This window comes from Phodopus roborovskii, unplaced genomic scaffold, assembly GCF_943737965.1.
Source record: "Phodopus roborovskii unplaced genomic scaffold, PHOROB, whole genome shotgun sequence".
NCBI lineage: Eukaryota > Metazoa > Chordata > Mammalia > Rodentia > Cricetidae > Phodopus > Phodopus roborovskii.
In genome coordinates, this window is record NW_026125506.1 from 10,288,233 (window position 1) to 10,307,452 (window position 19,220).

General features: G+C 40.9%; 1 protein-coding gene across 1 annotated transcript in view; it reads left to right on the forward strand.

The window, feature by feature from the left end:
* Atxn2 (ataxin 2) overlaps nt 1-19,220 on the forward strand; it is an 82,402-nt gene that overhangs the window by 46,569 nt on the left and 16,613 nt on the right. Inside the window, exons 7-18 of the mRNA XM_051176591.1 lie at nt 2,802-2,893; nt 3,486-3,683; nt 4,735-4,913; nt 6,628-6,837; nt 9,465-9,647; nt 11,026-11,223; nt 11,505-11,612; nt 11,950-12,020; nt 14,087-14,391; nt 15,642-15,705; nt 16,494-16,646; nt 16,977-17,037. Coding sequence (XP_051032548.1) covers nt 2,802-2,893; nt 3,486-3,683; nt 4,735-4,913; nt 6,628-6,837; nt 9,465-9,647; nt 11,026-11,223; nt 11,505-11,612; nt 11,950-12,020; nt 14,087-14,391; nt 15,642-15,705; nt 16,494-16,646; nt 16,977-17,037 — 1,822 coding nt within the window. The remainder of the gene's footprint in view (nt 1-2,801; nt 2,894-3,485; nt 3,684-4,734; nt 4,914-6,627; nt 6,838-9,464; nt 9,648-11,025; nt 11,224-11,504; nt 11,613-11,949; nt 12,021-14,086; nt 14,392-15,641; nt 15,706-16,493; nt 16,647-16,976; nt 17,038-19,220) is intronic.

Sequence of the window (19,220 nt, forward strand, 5' to 3'; positions counted from 1 at the left end):
TTTCTTCTGTCCTGCCATCTACAAAGTCAAATCTCAGTAGAATTTGGGCGTATAGGTGCATTGCATGTATGTCTATGAACATTTGCCTTAGAGGCCAGAAGAGGGATGGTGTCAAACCTAGAGTTACAGATAGATGGTTGTGAGGTTCTATGTCCTTTGGAAGTGCATCCAGTACTAATAACCACTGAGCCATCCCTCTAGCCTCTTAGGGCATAGAGATTTAATGTTAAACTGTGCCATAAATAAGGTTGAGTGAAGAACCTTGTGTTGTGAACAGAGAGCCTGGGTTTACTATCTAAAGCATAGTAAATAGTAATGTAGCCAATAGTATCGTTTCCTCTAAGAGTTCTGTCTAATAGAACAGAGCTACCCTCGGAAGCTATCATTGTTCATCTTCAAACTTTAAGATTCACCTCATTTTCTTTTAAATTTCTATTTATTTGAAGGATTTTTTTTTTCCTCCCATTTTACATACCAACCACAGATCTCCCACCTACTTCCACCCACCCCCAACCTCCCCAAGGTTCACCTAAACTTACTATAATGGGTCTCAAATGTGTCCAGCTGCACCTTTTGTGATGGGAAACTGGTACAGTTTTACTCTTATTAGATAGGGGAGTTTTGTGGAGAATGGCAGTGTTTATCAAAATTTAAAATGTGTGGTGTATTCTAGCAGTTACTACTAAGAATTTACTTTAGCTGATTGATTGTGGTGGGTGGTGCACACCTTTAGTCCCAACACTTAGGAGGCAGAGGCAGTTGGATTCTGTGAGTTCAAGTCCTGCTTGGGCTACATTGTGAGATCCTATCATTTTAATTGAAAATGGAAGATTTACCTGAGTCCTAATATATCTATAATACATGTAAATAATTATGTTTCAGGCTATTTTACAGCATTATTTTTGTTTGTAGGTACCCATCACAAAAGAATGAATTTTGTTTGTATTTTGTTTTTCCAGACAGGGTTTCTCTGTGTAGCTTTGGATCCTGTCCTGGAACTCACTCTGTAGACCAGGCTGGCTTCAAACTCATACAGATCCCACCTGCCTCTGCCTCCCAAGTGATGGGATTAAAGATGTGTGCCACTGACCAGCTGAAAACATGAATTTATTAGCAATACATTCCTACCAAAACCCAGAAAAATATCTAATATACTTATTAACAGAAAAAGCAAGTTTTGTGAGAGCAGTACTGTATTTAAATTCTAAAAATACATATTGGGGGGGATTGGAAGGGTGGGGGGAGTGAATGCGTTTGTGTACACATTAAGACCAGAAGAGGCCATCAAATTCCCTGGAGCAGGAATTGTTGGGAGTTGAGAGCTGCCATGCAAGTGCTGGGAATCCAGCCTCATTCCACTTCAAGAGTACTAAGACTTCTTTTTTATTTTCATTGGGTTTTGTTTTATTTTTAGAGTTTCTTAGTTGGGTTTTTTGTTTTTAGATAGAGTTTCTCTATGTAGTCCTGGCTGTCTTGGAACTTGCTCTGTAGACTCGACTGTTTTTGAAATCAGATCCATCTGCCTCTACCTCCTGAGTGCTAGGATTAAAGGTCTGTACCACCACACCTGGCTTAGTAGTAAGAGCTCTTAATCTTAAAATAAATAAATAAATAAAGAAAGAAAGAAAGAAAGAAAGAAAGAAAGAAAGAAAGAAAGAAAGAAAGAAAGGAAGGAAGAAAGAAAGAAAGCCATTGGCTTAAGCCCAAGAAAGTCTTATTGTTATTTATGTGCCTTGTAATTTGAAGATGCTTAGTTTTGGTGGATATCTTTTTGTTTAGTATGGTGCATCACTCAAAAATTATAGAAGTAATAATGTTCCAATTAAAAAAAATTAGAGAGAGAATGAGTGTGTGTGTGTGTGTGTGTGTGTGTGTGTGTGCACGTGCACGCCTGCGGAGTCCTGAAGACAACTTACAGGAGTTAGTTCTTTTCCTCAACCATGTCCTCTGGAAAAGTAACTGTCCCTCCAGCTTTAACCTATCAGGCTAAAGAGAGGTATGTGTTGATACTTGCCTCTAAGATTCTGCTGTATTTGCCCTGGTTCTGCCAGACTGAAGAACGCAGCTCATGTTTTTTGAGAGTGGCAGTTTTCCTCCTTTACTGATGGAGAGTAATAATGCTGAGTTGGAAGTCAGGGCAATGGGACCCATAGCTGTTGATGAGATCCTCCTGCAACTATTCAATCAGTTCTAAAACTTAGATTGTGTGGTATCATGGCATTAGCCTTCCCATTGCTTTATGCTGTCCTTCCCTGGCAGGGTGTGGTATGATTCTGGCATGGAAATCCAGTAGGGAGAATTTGACTGCTTTTCCTTTCCCAAATGTTTTGGGCTATCACAATGTACCTCTTGTCCTTCTAAGACCCTGTTTAGTGATAGAAGTTGTGGGGAAGGCTGTTGCACAACTGAAGGAGAGAACTCTGACCCAAGAGGCCCTGGATTTATGATGTGGCTGGATGCTCTTAAGTTTTCCTCCTACCCTCTCAGATAAGTCATGTAATGTGTAAGAAGAGTATTTCCTAAATAGTTGTTTTCTTTTTTGAAATAGGGCCCTTTTTATGGTATCCCAGTCTGGCCTTGAACCAAAACATCCTTCTGTCTCTGTCTCCTTAGTGCTTGTATGACAGGTATGAGTTACATCTAGCTTTCTTTAAAAGGTTTCTAAAAGCAAGATTGTATCGGTGACAGAAAGGGGTGAGGTTACATCCAGCCAGAGCAGTTTGTTAGCTGTTACCGAAAAAATAGGTTGCAACTGAATTAAAAAGTTGCATTTTGAAAAATGATCTCCATTTTCCTTCTAGTCTAATGGATGGGATCCCAATGATATGTTTCGATATAATGAAGAGAATTACGGTGTGGTGTCCACATACGATAGCAGTTTATCTTCATATACGTAAGTTCTCAAAGTTTTTTTTCTTTTAGCTAATTTGTCTACATCAGCTTAAATTATGTTGTTGAATAACTGTTTCTGTCCCATTTTAAATTACACATAAACAAAACAAACAAAAAGACAAAACCTGACACAGGTGGCTTGCACCTTTAACCCCAGCACTCAAGAGAAAGAGGCAGGTGGATCTCTGAGTTCTAGGCCAGCCTGGTCTACAGAGTGAGTTCCAGGTTGGTTGGGGCTACACAGAGAAACCCTACCCTAAAAAAACTAAATAAATAAAGCAAAGATGTGACATTTATTTTTGTTAACTATTCGGCTGACAAACTCACATTAAAACATGTTATAGATATAGTGCCCCCCCCATCTTGTTTTCTGGTCAAAATGCATTTTGTCTTTAAAAACTGTAAAAAAGATTGCATGAACCATTTCTTGAAGTAGTAAATGTTCTTTTATGTAACAAAAAGTGCATATTTTAATTTATTATAACAAGTCTCTGGTGACCTCATGCACTAAACGTTCTTAATAATTGTGCATGACATATAACAGAAATGTGGCATTGAAGCGATCACTTACGTCTTCTTTTCTTTGTGTTTAGGGTTCCCTTAGAAAGGGATAACTCAGAAGAATTTCTAAAACGGGAGGCAAGGGCAAACCAATTAGCAGAGGAAATTGAATCCAGTGCTCAGTACAAAGCTCGTGTGGCCCTTGAGAATGATGACAGGAGCGAGGAGGAAAAGTACACAGCGGTCCAGAGGAACTGCAGTGAGCGCGAGGGGCATGGCACAAGCACTAGGTATATCAAGGGGACCATAATGCAGTGTATGGACACAGTGATGGGCCGTGTGAGAAAATGCCATCAACTGTTTCCTCTTTCATGAGTTTGGTAGACAATGCTGATGGCTTTGGTTAAGTTTCTGTTAGAAAATAGGATCTTTTGGAATTTAGCTCTCTGGAATCAAGTGCTGAAGACGGGGGACCCAGCCCAGACTCTGTGGAGCTCTTTAAAACAAGGGTCAGAGGGACCCAGTGACCTGGTGACTCTGCACTGTGGTTTGCAGGGTGAAAATTTGTTCAGAATACTGGGGACATCTGGAGTGAGAATGCACTAGAACTGCATGTGTAGTTCAAGAGCCTCGACAAGTGGTGATGTGACTTTGTGATAGGATAATGGGGCCTGTTTGCCACTGGCAGTGTGGCAAAGTCTTTTCATTTCTGCAGAAACATGGCTTCAGGCAAAGGCTAAAAGACCCAGGGCCAGTATTTGACTGCCATGGTGGCAGATGGCAGAAGCACTTGTGTGCCATATTTGGAGAGTAGCTTGTAGGTAACAGTGAGGAACAAACATGCTGAGCCAGAGTCCTCCTCTCTGTGTGATAGTATGCAGCTGAGAGAAAGCCATTAGCTGCTAGACAGAAGGAAGGCTTGAGCCTTACTTGGAAATTGGCTTTTACTGATGCTTGTTCTGAGAGCATGTAAGTTAAAACAGTGTGAAGTGAACTTGAGGGGTGAAATAATGACTTGAGGGTCGAGTACATTTGCAGGACTTGTGGGTCTCTCCTTCATAAACATGTTGTTGAACATTGCTGCATTGTGGGTAAAGCACAAGCTGCATCCTGTCTTCAAGGTTTCACAGCTGACTGTAGTGATTTTTCTGATCACCATGGAGCGTCAGGGAGGGTGAGAGTGAGCATGCACAGCTTGTTAAATTGCTGGTGGGAGGACACACAGGGCCACAACGTGGTGTGATGGCAACTGAGCCTTACGTGATACCTAGTGTACCATTAAGTGTTCTGTTAGCCCTGTACTTTTTAGCATAAACGATTTAGAGGTTCTCTTATTTCCAGGGAAAATAAATATATTCCTCCTGGACAAAGAAACAGAGAAGTCATACCCTGGGGAAGTGGGAGGCAGAGCTCACCACGGATGGGCCAACCTGGACCAGGCTCCATGCCATCAAGAGCTGCTTCTCACACCTCAGACTTCAACCCGAATTCTGGTTCAGACCAAAGAATAGTTAATGGAGGCAAGTATTTTGACCAGATTTGTTAATGTTATTGATCAAATATAGAGATATCTAAATATTTAAGAGTTTACATACTAGATAGGAATGTGCATGCCATTTTTGAATTTTGTGGAGTAGTTTTTAATATAACTTAGTTTTGTTTTGTGGCTATCAGATAGTATGACATCATGTAATGTCCTTGGCACATTTAGAGGGACCATGGTCCTGAGCTGTTGCATACTCTCCTACTCATTTGGCCTAAAAACACTCCACATACAAATTGGAAACTCTCGAGGTGGTTCTCGATTTTAAAAACTGGTTAATAAAACTGTAGGCATCCTTCATGTGGAAGATACCTCAGCAAATGTAGATTCGTTTTTAACTGTGATGGATTTTCATTCTATTCACTTCTGGGAAGCTCTTAGGGTAATTTATGAGCAAGAGTCATGTGAATAAAATCATGCTGAAAATAGAGCAGAGAACCTTAGAAATCAGGTAGACTGAACAGCAGAAGTGAACTATATGGCAGTATTACAATTGACAGCAATAGTGTGTTGTTACTCAGAAACGAATGGGCAGCCAGTTTTCAGGTGTTGAAAGTTAGAACAGTGCAAGCTAAGATAAGGAGGCTCATGCCTGAGGCAGAGGATGCCCAGTCTAGGCTGCATAGGGAATTTGAGGCCAGTCTGGGTCATATGAAACCTCATCTTGAAGGTAGGGAGGAGAGGAATTTCAGATGTGTATAAACAGGGAACACTAACTTTGTAGTTTCATTTGTTTTCGCTGAGTCTTTTCTTCAGAGTTCCTCTTCAAGTAAACACTTGCGTATTTCCTCTACCTAGTAATGGCGGTGGAGATGTCTTTGCTCACCAAATAAAGATTTTCATTTGTTTATGAACAGAATTTTCAAATTAAAAACTTGAAGGGGGGCTAAAAAATGTTTGACTCTTAAGTGTGTGTAGCCCCCTGGAGAGGAGCCCTGGACTGTTGGCTCAGCACCAGGGAAATGGCCTCAGTGTCTGGCTATTGTCAGGCTTGTGCCCTGCAGTTTGCAGCCTTCACATTGGTACCGCAGGCTGTAAATAAGCTGGCACTTTCTAGTTGGTTGAAATGAGATTTGTTTCACAAAAGCACCCAGTGCTGTTACTCCAGCATTCTAGAAAACAGTAGAAGAAATTTTTTATTTCTACCTAAGTGGGACTTGGTTAGTGAGCTTTGACACTGATGCTGAGGTTCAAATGCAGGCCTGATGAACATCTCAGGTGAACGTAAGGAAACGGCTTTTATAGTGGCTACAGTAGCTGCTATTTCTTTTTATTGTTCAGAACTAAAACCAATAAAGGAGATGCCCTTCCTGAGCAGGAGTGACTGTGTTTACTGAGGGAAGTTATCTGTGTGTGACGTTCTCTTCACAAGTAATGACTGTCAGCAGCTGAAAGAGTGAGGCTCCTAGGCAGAGTCTTAACTGTCTCCTTCAGTAGTATGTGTAGATCCTAATTAACCCTTTGGGAACGTGTATTCATTTACACAGACTTAATTTTAAGGAGGTTAAAGTAAAATGTGAATCTGTGTCAGTTAAGTTATGCTAAAACTTATCACAAATCAAATGACTGTCCTCAAAGGGTTAAAATGTACAAGAAATCATTTTTGTCATTTTACTTTTTTTTCTGTTTACTTTTTCCCTCATTTTTTTCTTTAGTTTTTATACTTTCCTTCATATCATTTGTTCTGTCAGGTGTTCCCTGGCCATCGCCTTGCCCATCTCCTTCCTCTCGCCCACCTTCTCGCTACCAGTCAGGTCCCAACTCTCTTCCACCTCGGGCAGCCACCCCTACACGGCCGCCCTCCAGGCCCCCCTCGAGGCCATCCAGACCCCCGTCTCACCCCTCTGCTCATGGTTCTCCAGCTCCTGTCTCTACTGTGCCTAAACGCATGTCTTCAGAAGGTACAATACCACGATTTGTTCATGTTTTTTGTTTGTCTTTGTTTAACTCCTTTGTGAGTTTATGATTACAAAATAGTTTCCTCTTCATTATTTAATAACCTATAATTTCTGTGTTTTAACTTGAGTTTATTAAAACTATTTCTATTAACCTTTTGTTCACTAGAGTAAAACTTGTTAAGTGCTGTGTGTAAAGCTCTGCACTGTCCTGGATGTAAAGATGGGATCTGACCTGTCTGTAGTGTTGCTCCTTTATAGCCCAGGAGGGTCATAGCCCCAGCACAGTAACAGTGATGAACGGAGGCTGTGACCCACTCACCACTCCAGGGCATGGGTGGATAAAACCCTGCCACACTCCTGCACCCTGCCATGGTGCCAGTGAACCTTTCTGTTGGCCAAAGGCACAAGTGCTACCTTGGGGTCCTCTGTGATCCATGATATTCCTTATAGTGGCTTTGTTTGTTTACCCTCAGGTAACAATAGTTTTTTAAAGTACCTGAGGAACTGTAAATTTAATTGGATAATTATTTTTAAATTAGTTTTGCACCATTGTTATAATTGTTATAGTGGCAGGCTACTTTAATGGTTGGTGGGGGGGCTTTTTATCTAAAACTTGTCAATTAAAAAACAGGTATAAATCTGAGGGTTTTTTTTTTTTTTTTTTTTTTTTTTTGGGTGGTTGTTGGTTTTTGTTTTTATCTCTTTTGCTCTTGTCAAAATTATTTGTATTTGGTACTGAATCCACCATTGTTGCATGTCATATACTTTGAATGGTGGCACACACCTGGGACATAGGCAAGAGGGTTGCTGAAAGTGAGGCTAGTTTGGCTTTTAATGAGTTCTAAGACAGCCAGGGCTAAATGGTGAGACTCTGTCCCAGCCACCCCAATATCCTGTCCCCAAAAGGTTAGCATTCTGATTTAACGCAATTTGTAAGTTTAACATAAAACTAATAAAATAAAATATCCTTTGTTCAGAATATTTCTGTTAATGTTCTAACCAGATTCTTGGTAAAGCCATGATAACTATAGCTGATCATGACTGATAGCTTCCTGAAGAAGCCGATTGGGAGTAAACTATATTGGCTACTTTTAAATTTTCGCCCAGGCAGAAGGGTGGCTACTTTTAAAATTTCGCCCAGGCAGAAGGGATCTTCATGGCTGAAGATTGTATTGTAATGTTGCAAGGCAAATTTCACTGAGTTTTAATGCATGACTTTCGTAGTGGTCCCTAGCAGCAACATGGAGCTCTGTTGCAGACCACTGGGATAAATGTGTTTATTCTATGAGAATGCCTTGGTTAAAAGCTTTGAGCAAGTGAACTGTGGGCATCTGACTATAGTTAGAGGGAGGGTTGCTCTTGGACTGCCCACTAAGAATGTTCTACATTGTTCTGGGTGCTGGTACCTCTAAGTGAAAGCCCTAACAGTAGGCTGCCGAGGTGGCTCTGGCTAAAAGTCCTTGTTATGCAAGCCTGATGACCTGAGTTTGGTTTCTGGAACCCATGTATAGATGGAAAGAGAGAAATGACTTCACAAAGTTGACTTCTCACACATGCCATGACATATACAAGCACCCCCATACCGTAAACATAAATTAATATTTAATAAATTAAAAAATGAAAGTCGACATTAATAAACCATTTTCTCAGAGATCATGTCTGACTATGTTCCCACTGAGAACACAAGAAGAGAGCATGTGTTAGGAGTTATACTTAAGACTCTGAGAAAGGTAGTTCTGAGCTTGCTTTTACTCAGTGGCTTAGTGACTGCTGTGGACACAACCATCCCTAATGGCTGGCAGAATCAGTAATGGAGTGTCAACAGTGAAATTTCTGCCAGATGTCCTTCTTCTGGTCTTACGTGGCAGCACTTACCTGTGAGGACTGCCATAAGCCATGATTTGTAACCCTTATGATTGTGAGCACAGATAACTGAGGTTTCTGTTTAAAAACACTTCTCCCTACCCTTGCGGACCCTAAAGAGTATAGCTCAGAGATAGAATGTTGGCCTAGCAAGTATGGGGTCCCTAAAAAAAATTTTTTGGTGTGTGTGTGTGGGGGTCTCATTTTGGAAAAAGTAAAATCAGGTAGAAAGGTAAAGTAAGAATATTTTATCATGCAGCTGTAATTCCTACTAAAACTTTATTATAACTTATTCTGTAGTTTATACAGTGTTGTGCTGTGTTGTTTGATTTATCGCCAGTCAATCAACTTTGTCTCTCCCTTGCCTTAAAATTACAGGGAAATAAGGCTGGGAAGGTAGGTCAGCTGTGTGACAGCTTCTGCTTTTCCAGAGGACCTGAGTTCAGTTCCCAGCACCCTTTGTCAGGTGGCTCAGCACTTGAACTCATGGGTACATACCCTCACACAGACACGTACACAATATAGTCAGAAGTAAAAATAAACCTTAAAAGGGGGAAATAAAATATACTTAGATAATTGACATCTCACAAGATGGCCAAAAATTAAAAAAAAAAAAAAAAAAAAACAGTGTGGTTTGTTTATTTATTTTAGTTTTTTTAACCAACAAAAATCTACTAGGGAAGTAAGAATTGTATATCTGTATTTAGCAAAAAAAGCAGTAAGGTGAACACTACAGGACTTACATGATGTCCATCGTGTCTTCCTAGGTCCTCCAAGGATGTCTCCAAAGGCACAGCGGCACCCTCGGAATCACAGAGTCTCTGCTGGGAGAGGCTCCATGTCTAGCGGCCTAGAATTTGTATCCCACAACCCCCCAAGTGAAACAGCTGCTCCTCCAGTGGCAAGGACCAGTCCTGCAGGGGGAACGTGGTCCTCAGTGGTCAGTGGGGGTAGGTATGACACTGTGACAGTGCAGATTTTGTCATTATAGTACATGTACAATAGGGCTGAGCAGAAGATCTGAGAGGATGTACAGAGTTGCATTAAATATGGTGGCATTAAATATGGAGTTTCCAGTTATAAAATATCTCAGATACTCTTGACACTGGTTGAAGGAATTTTTTGTCCCATTATTCTGGCAACTCTGTCCCTGCATTCAATTTGTAAACATGTTTAGACTTGTTATCGAATAATGTTTCCATGGCATTTGTGTGTGGAATAAACAGATACTCACATTGTGATCTTCAAGTCTACACAATAAGACGTTCTTCTTTTACATGATTAGCCTGAGAAGACACTGACTGTCGGTAGCTGTAATGATTGGGATCCTACTTTGAGTAGATTGAATTAGGCCCAAACCGCTGCAGCTGTTGTGCTGTTCAGTTTGCAGTGTTTCCTCCAGGATGGCAGAACTGTGCCCACTCCGCTCTTCCCCATTACTTTTCTTAATTAGCCAGTAGACCTTTGCCAGAAAGAGTTCTTTAAGCTTGAACAAAAGCCCTGTACTGTTAAATGTCTTTTTGTTTTCTTACACCCTTGTATAGTGCAATCGTAGTAATTGCCCTGTAAATTCCTTTGTGCTGTTTCCCTTGATCTTCTTAACTGAAGATTAGAAAGACAGTAGAAGGTGAGAGAAGAATCTTGAAGTGTTCTGCTCCTTTGGCATTAGTTGGATGGTCTAGAATTGAGTTTGAAAATTGCAGGCTAATTAGAAGTAAAAAGAAGAGTAACAGTTGCTAGAGATACACTGAGAATCATGTTACAGGGTTGTTTTCTACACTAATTGGACAAGTTAGAGTAGTGAACTCCTATGATGCTTGTGACTTCACAAAGAAAAGTCATTAAAGCGATGCAAATTGAACCATTTTCATTAAGCCCTTGAGTCTGAACTCTTCAAATGGGTTTTTAATGAACAATGAAGCATTAAACAGTTATTTTGAAGTCGTTCATTCATTCTGTGCTAGAGAGCACTTTAGGCTAATTGTGTCCTACTTTCCTTCAGCACCAGCACTGGATCTTCTTCATGTTGCAAGAAAAAGCACATAGTCTGGGCAGCAAGCTACCAAAGGGGTTTGGCTTACTGTGTTGAAGGAAGTAGACAGGTTGTAGTAGGGATCTCTCTCTCTCTCTCTCTCTCTCTCTCTCTAAAAAAAAGTAACTTTACTATGGATGTCTTTTTTCCTCCTTCACCATTGAACTGTGCTGTTGAGCTTTAATCAAAATACTTCAGAGTTAACACATTTAATTAGGGAAAATCAAAACTGCGCTTTAATATTGGTAATTTCTGTCTTATTTCTGAGAACTTACAGAGTATCTTTTTACTTTTAGTCCCAAGGTTATCTCCAAAAACTCACAGACCCAGGTCTCCCAGGCAGAACAGTATTGGAAACACTCCCAGTGGGCCTGTGCTTGCTTCTCCCCAAGCTGGCATCATCCCTACTGAAGCCGTTTCCGTGCCTGTTCCAGCTGCATCTCCTACTCCTGCCAGCCCTGCAGCCAGCAGAGCTCTGACCCCATCCATTGAGGGTACGGAATGAAGAACTTTCCTATTTGACACTGTATGACTAAGAGCTGTATTCAGAGTACACAGTGATGATTTTTGGAAGCAAGTTAGCTGTTAATGATATTTCTATTCTGTGTATATTATTTAATGTGGTGTCAGACAGAGGTTCTGATCTGCTCTGGTGTGATGTGCAGGGAAGAACCTCTACTTAAATGAAACTTCTTCCCCTCAAACCAGAAAATTAGAAGTTTGGTGTTTTCTCGTGTTATTTTCCTAACTTTTGTCTGATGATGTTTCCTTCTAGCTAAAGATTCCAGGCTTCAAGATCAGAGGCAGAACTCTCCTGCAACAAATAAGGAAAATATTAAAGCAAGTGAAACATCACCTAGCTTTTCAAAAGCTGACAATAAAGGTTAGACTTTGTTAAAGTTTTTAGGCATAATTAAGAAGTAGAACAGTGTTAATCTAATTTCATGCACCATACTGAGTGCCCTCCTTTTAAAATTTATTTGCAGTGCATGTGCTAATAAATAGCAAGCAGAATGGATATTTGAAGTTGTTAGTCTTCGGGTGTGGGTCTGTTCTCATTATTTATTTATCTCTCTTCCCAGAATTGGGAGGAAAGGCAATAAAGGAGCATGCTGCCACACCTGGCCTCTGTTCTCATTTCTTATAGCTCATACTAATAGAGTTTTGGGTTTAAGGCCAGAAGTAATTTTTGGAATCTTTAACAGGTTTTGTTTTCACAGGTATGTCACCAGTTGTTTCTGAACATAGAAAACAGATTGATGATTTAAAGAAGTTTAAGAATGATTTTAGGGTAAGTTCCCTGTCAACCTGGTTAGAATTATAAAAAGAAAATAGTGATTTTAGAGTATGTGTGTGTGTGTGTGTGTGTGTGTGTGTGTGTGTGGTTATATGACCAGTTCACAAAAATACATTTTAAACACACACAGCATTAAGTCATCACATGTGTGGAAAGTCAAACTTCTTTTTTTAATGCATATGCATGTTTGAATTATGTATTTGGGCCATGGGCATGCCTAGTGTCTTTGGAGACCAGAAGAGGCAACAGATTGTCTGGAAATGGAGTCACAGGGGGTCATGAGTCACCATGTAGGTGCTGGGAACTGAACCCAGGTCCTCTGGAAAAACAGCCAGTGCTGTATATTTTTCCAGCTCACTGGATTTATTTGAAGAGAGAGAGACACACACACAGAGTGAGTGTCTGTAAGGTCTGTCTGTAAGTGGGTATGTGCATGTAAGTTCAGGTACCCTCTAAGGCCAGAAGTGGTTGTCCTCACTTGGAATTGGAGTAAAGGTGATGGTGGGTGTTAGAAATTGAACTGGGATCTTTTAAAAGAGCAGTAAGCACTGTTAACCCCTAAGCCACCTCTCTAGCCCCTTGATAATTATTTTTTCTATTGTTTTGGTTTTGTTGTATTTTTTCCAGACAAGAGTTTCTCTGTGTAGCCCTAGCTGTCTGGGAACATGCTCTGTGCACCAGGCTGGCCTCAAAGTCACAGGCTGCCTCTCTGTCTGAGTGCTGGGATTAAAGGTGTGCTCCACCTCAGCCCACCTGGTTTTTTGTTTTGTTTTTGTTTGTTTTTTTAATGACTGCAGGTTACAAATAAGAAGTTCCTATCTTACATTGTAAACCAGAACACCAGTGCTCATTGCTGTGGTGTCTGTCTGAGTGACTAGCTCAGTAGGTTTGTAGTTGTGAATGGGGACATGTTAGTGCTGGTGTATGCATGGAAGGTATGATGTGCCTAGTATCCTAAGCTAGTTCAGATTCCACTGTGTGAGCAAGTGCAGTCATTGGAAAGAATTGATTCACTTGTTCATTCATGTTGTTGGTGCTGAGGATTGAACCCAGGACTGCAACCACTATGTTCTTCCACACCCAGCACGTATAGTGAGAGTCTTCCAGTAATGTAATTGCTTCTTACTTCGTTGGTGTATTCAGAGCCCTTGGTGACTTTTATTCTTCTACACAAAACTTACATAAACTAAGTTACATTTTAAAATAATAATTTTTATCCTTTGAATGTTCTATCCAGTTGGTTTTTGTTATTCTTAACTGTGTTGTGTAATTGTCTGTGTGCTGGAGAATGCACACAAATGCAGTTGCCCCCAAAAGGTCATAGGTGTGACAGTCTGACAGAGCTGATTGCCAGCTGCCTGGTGTGGGTATTGGGAGCCACAGTCTGATGCTCTACGCCACTGAGCACCCATCCCTCCAACCCTGCTATTTTAGTCTTTAGAGATGGACTAGTTTACATTACCACCAGCACTCCTTCTTCTCTTTCCTCCCTTCTAAGACAGAATCTCTGTAGCCCAGAATGGCCTGAAACTCCAAGCAGTTTTGCCTCTGCCTCCCAAGTGTTGAAATTGCAGTCATGAGACACCATACCCATCTAATACTAGGAGAAGTTTGGGACATGGTCTCTCTACATAGTCCTTCTGTTCTGGAACTCAGTATGTAGACCATACACAAAACTGCCTCTGCTCTCTCAGTGCTGGGATTATGCTCAGCTCAGCTTATAATTAAAACTCTTTGAGTCTTGCTTACTTGTTGCTAAAGTTATACATCATTCTGTTATTGATTCTTTTAAAAAAAAAAAAAAAAAAGCCATATTCTGAGCTAGGCTTGGTGGCCTTTACTTCCAGCACTCAGGAACAGAGGAAAGCAGATCTCAGTGAGTTTGTGGTCAGCCTAGTCTACATAGTGAGTTCCAGAACAACTAGGGCTATGTAGAGACAACTGTTAAAAAAAAAAAAAAAAAAAAAAAGCCATATTCTGAAAAACAGAATGAAAATCTATTTCATTATCTTCCGATACTGCTTTGTTTATACTCAAGGGAAATTATTTCTTTTATTTAGTTACAGCCAAGTTCTACATCTGAATCAATGGATCAACTTCTAAGCAAAACTAGAGAGGGAGAAAAGTCACGAGATTTGATGAAAGACAAAATTGAAGCAAGTGCTAAGGATGCTTTCATTGACAACAGCAGCAGCAACTGTACCAGTGGCAGCAGCAAGACCAATAGCCCCAGCATCTCCCCTTCTGTGCTAAGTAATGCAGAGCACAAGAGGGGGCCTGAGGTCACATCCCAAGGGGTGCAGACTTCCAGTCCCGCCTGCAAACAAGAGAAGGATGATCGAGAAGAGAGAAAAGACGCAGCTGAGTGAGTAACCTGGCGTTTAGTACATCCTCTATCCAAGTAAAACTTGCTTTAAGGGATTTCTATTTCCCAGTCAGAGTTGATTGTACGCTGACAAAGCTTTCAAAGTAGCTGTTATTGAGAGCTGGTTTGATAATTCCTAGCTGAATTTAGCCATTGAATTCTTAGCGTTCTTCCCATTCTAATGTGTACCCAATTTTGAGGGGTAAGAAAAGTTACTTCTCTAGAGACACAAAGTCCAGAGTTAAAGTTGGAAAGCCCTGTCTTGGGACTCTAGCTGTGCGTAACCCTGCTGACTGCAAGGACTGTTTGCTGCTCCAGCTGAGAAAGGGAGTAAAGTAACGATGCTCACACTTGCAAAGCATTTTCTGTAAGAAACAAATGTTAGTTAGTATGCACATCTTTATATAAAGCTTAATTCTGTACCTCTGGCATATTAAAGCAATTCAATAGACTATTGGGTTTTTTGTGTTCTGGATGGCTAACAACCTAATTGTATTTGAACTTTTAGAATGGCAGGTTGTTTATTCTTGATGTGCAGTTAAAAAAAAAACCATGTATATATTAGAGCAATGGTTTTTCCCAAGACCTGTAATTAAAAATCTTGACACACATGGCGGCACAGGCTATGTTGGCACAGCAGTTGGGAGGTTGGAGGCAGTGGATTTCAAGTTTGAGGCCAACCTGGGCTGCATTGAAAGCCCTGTCTTTGTAAAAACAACACTTAGAAATACTGTGAATTCATATATTAATCATTGTAGTTTTCTTAAAATAGGGTTATTTATGTATGAGTATTTTGCTTGCATGTCCATCTGAACACAATATGCATGTGGTGTCTTCAGAGACCAGAAGATGTTGTCAGATGTTCAGGAACTGGAGTTACAGATGGATTACTTGAACTCCAGTCCTGTGGAAGGAAGGGCAGCTATGTCTCACAGCCCCATTAGTAGATGCCCTTCTTTTTTTAAAGGGTTTCTCCCCCCCCCCCCCCAGCGGTTATTGCCTTTTCAGTTGAAGTACTGCTTCACTGCCTTTGAGGGTGTGGTTTCATTGGTTCAGTTTGTTCTTGTACCAGCAGTGTCTGTCTGTCAGACTGAGCAGCCAGATGTAGGTCACAGAGGGAGACTGACAGTGCTGCACAGCGTCCTTAATCTTAACTATGTCAGCAGTCCCGGGAAACTTGACCAGTGTGGCAGAGTTGATGAAAACATGCTTTCATGCAGGTTTCACTGTTTGTTTCTTTCCTCATTTAGGCAAATTAGGAAGTCAACATTGAATCCCAATGCAAAGGAGTTCAACCCTCGTTCCTTTTCTCAGGTGAGTTTATGGCCATTTATTTATAGGTCATTTCTGGAGCGATTTCATTGTGATAAGTCATGGTTTTTCTCCTGTGTTCCCATCTAAGAAACTCAGCTGTGGGATACCATGACAGATTGTTTTTCCTTGTGGGTTGTCACTACTGTGTGCTGAGCAGCCATTAGGACGGTGAATGCCTGTTGTTCACTCTTTAGGGAAGTGTAGTCGCATGCCTGTAATCCTAGCAAACAGGAGGCTGGGGCTGGAGGATGATGAGTTTGGCTAGTGTGGGACACACAGTGAGATCCTGTTTAAAACACAAAGATTAAAAGAGGAATGAAAAATGGATAGACTTTCTGGTTCCTTGTAATAGGAACCTTTAAATCCCAGTATTTGCGAGGAAGAGGCCCATGAATCTCTTAAGTGCAAGACCAGCCTGGCCTAAAGAATGAATTCCAAAACAGCCAGGCTTACACAAAGAAACCCTGTCTCAAAGAAATAAAATAAAATGTATATATACATACAGAGAGAGAGAGGAGATAGAGATAATTGTAGGGAAAATACCAAGTCTGTGCTTACACTAGTTTCTCTACCACTGAGCTATGTCTACAGTGTAAGTTTTCCTTTTTTTACTCCCTGGATATTGAGTCAGCTTCTTACATGCTAGGTTGTTTTGTCTTGTCTTTTGAAGAAAAGGTGCTAGTTAGAAACAAATCAATAGAAAGATTGGTGAAATTGCTCTAAAGATTATATATATTCATAGCTACTTTTTACTGTGAAATAGTTGAATTTTATTTCTGTTTTTGTAGCCAAAGCCTTCTACTACCCCGACGTCACCTCGGCCGCAAGCACAACCAAGCCCATCAATGGTGGGTCATCAGCAGCCAGCTCCAGTGTATACTCAGCCTGTTTGTTTTGCACCAAATATGATGTATCCAGTCCCAGTGAGCCCAGGCGTGCAAGTAAGTCCCATGGGTTGGACTTTGCTGGGCCACCATAGTTTATATTCAGCATGAGTATCCTACATTGCACTAAGTGAACATCTGATGTCAGATAGGGATACAAAGGGGGCAGTGGGTAGGGATTTGGTATATCATTAGCATATGAATCTGAGTTTTAAGATTAATTTACAGAAAAATGGCTTGCATTTACTATAGAGCAGAATTATCGTTTTTAGTTGTATTATTTTAATTTTGGACAACACATAAGGAACACAGGCTAGATCACGTTAAAAGACAGTGATAGAATACATCATTATATGAATCTAATGATATGTTTTCGATCCCTTCAAGCCTTTATATCCGATTCCTATGACGCCCATGCCAGTGAACCAAGCCAAGACATATAGAGCAGGTAAAGGTGAGAATAACCCTGCCTGTGCTTGCTTTAGTCTGCATGCTGCATGTGTTAAGCACCAGTGTGCAAAGAATAGTTGGCTTCTTCTGGGGTGGGGATGGGGGGGGTTCAAGTCAGAGTTTCTCTGTGTAACGGCCCTAGCTATCCTGAAAATAGTCTGGCTTCGAACTCACAGAGATCACCTGATTCTGTCTCCCCAGTGCTAGGATTAAAGGTGTATACCACCAATTCCTGGTGAATAGTTGTCTTCAATGAGTTTCTGCCTGAAACTTAAAAGGATGTGTGTTTACTTTTGATGGCTAACCTGAGCATCCAGGTGACTTCTGGTTTTTCAAGACTCTTTCTCTGTAGGTTTGAAGGCTATCCTGGAACTCACTCAGCAGACCAGGCTGGCCTTGAACTCACAGAGATCCACCTGTCTCTCTGCCTCCTGAGTGCTTCAGATGACTCTTGATGAGCAGGAATTGGATAGTAATTGTGTAAAAAAAAAAAAATCCTGTGTGTGTGTGCTCTGTGTGCACGCGCCCAGTGCAGTGCTGAGGTTTAGAGAACCCTGTATGAGTTCCACTTTGTGGATTCTGAGGATCAAATGTGGGTCATCAGGCTTGGCCACAATATCTTTACCCAATGAGCCATCTTGCTACCCTTCCTCCAATGTTTCTTTGTCCCTCTTGCCCCTTCTCCATTGAAACAAGAGTTTCTCTTTCTCTTATTATGTAGCCTTGGCTAGCCTGGAACTTGCTATGTAGACCAGACTTTCCTGGAATACATATAAATTAATCTGCCTCCCAAGTGCTAGGATTAAAGGTATGCACCACCACTCCTGGCCTTTTTAAAGATGTATTTTGAGGCCTGGAGAGTTGGATTATTGGTTAAGAGTGCATGTTGCTCTTGCAGTGAACCCAGGTTTGATACTCAGCACTAATATGTTGCCTCACAAACTATCTGTAACTCCAGCCTCAAGGTATCTAATGTCCTCTTCTGACCTCTGTGCATACCAGGTATACACAAAGTACACAGACATACATGCAGGCAAAACACTCACACACACATATATTTTTTATTTTTGTTTTATGTATATGAATGTTTGCCTGTGTTTGTACTTGTACTGTATGGGTGCATGGGAGCCAGAAAAGTGAAACGGAACCCTAGGATTGAATTGGGTATCAGATGCTCTGAACTGGTGAGCCTGTTTGGTATTTTCTTCTAAAAGAATTAAGTATTGAAAATTTTTACCTGACGTCTAAGTTGGAATTTTAGTAGAGATTGTTTTGTTTGTGGGTTATTCTGTTTGTGGTGTCATGAGGCAGGAAAATCTTGAGTTTCAGAGTAGCCCGAGATGCCAGGTTAAGGTCATCATCAAACAGTAAGATGACAGAGATGAACAGGAGTTGTCATGGAGTAGGAAGTCATTAGGGACTAGCCTTTATTCTTCATTCAGTTCCTGTAGATAATAAGATTTTGTCATATTCACATGTATTTTTTTTTTTTTTTAACGTTGCTAAAGATTAAAAGTAAATGGAATCATGATGGCACCTGATTACTCAGGTTTTGTGTACTCTAAAGCTTATGCAACTTCCTTAAGCAGCCAGGGCACCATCTTTGTCTTTCCTTAATTTATGTACTTGTTTATTTTTAATCTAGTAAGGAGTAGCTCCTTGTAACCATATGTAGTCCAGCTGGTCCTGGTTGAGTCAAACATGTACTTTTACAGCTGACTTGTTTTGGAACTGGATCACAGTTCCAAACTGGATATCAGGTTATTACACTTAGGTAGTTCCCTGGCCCTTCCCCTCTTGCTGCTCCAGCCCCTCCCACCGTGAGCATTCCCACTTGTTCACATCACTTGGTCTAGTCTTAGCTCTCAAGGTACAGTGTATATTTGAAGCATGTGAGGAGAGATGTTTAGCAGAGATGCGATTGCTCTGAACCTGTGTGCAGAGTTTCTGTGCAGTAGTTGCAGCTGTATAAAAAGGAGGCTTCTGAATGCACAGGGATTCTCCTTCGTCATTAGGTGGAGTCATCCTGTGTGGACCTTGGCAATTCGAGTCCTTAATCTCAGATACTTCATACAAGGATGAAGAATACCCCCCCCCCAGCTCCTCACCCCCATTTTCAGAACACAAAATCGGCACACTTAGTTCTACCTGGCGCTGTGCCCATTGAAGCCTCACTCTGAG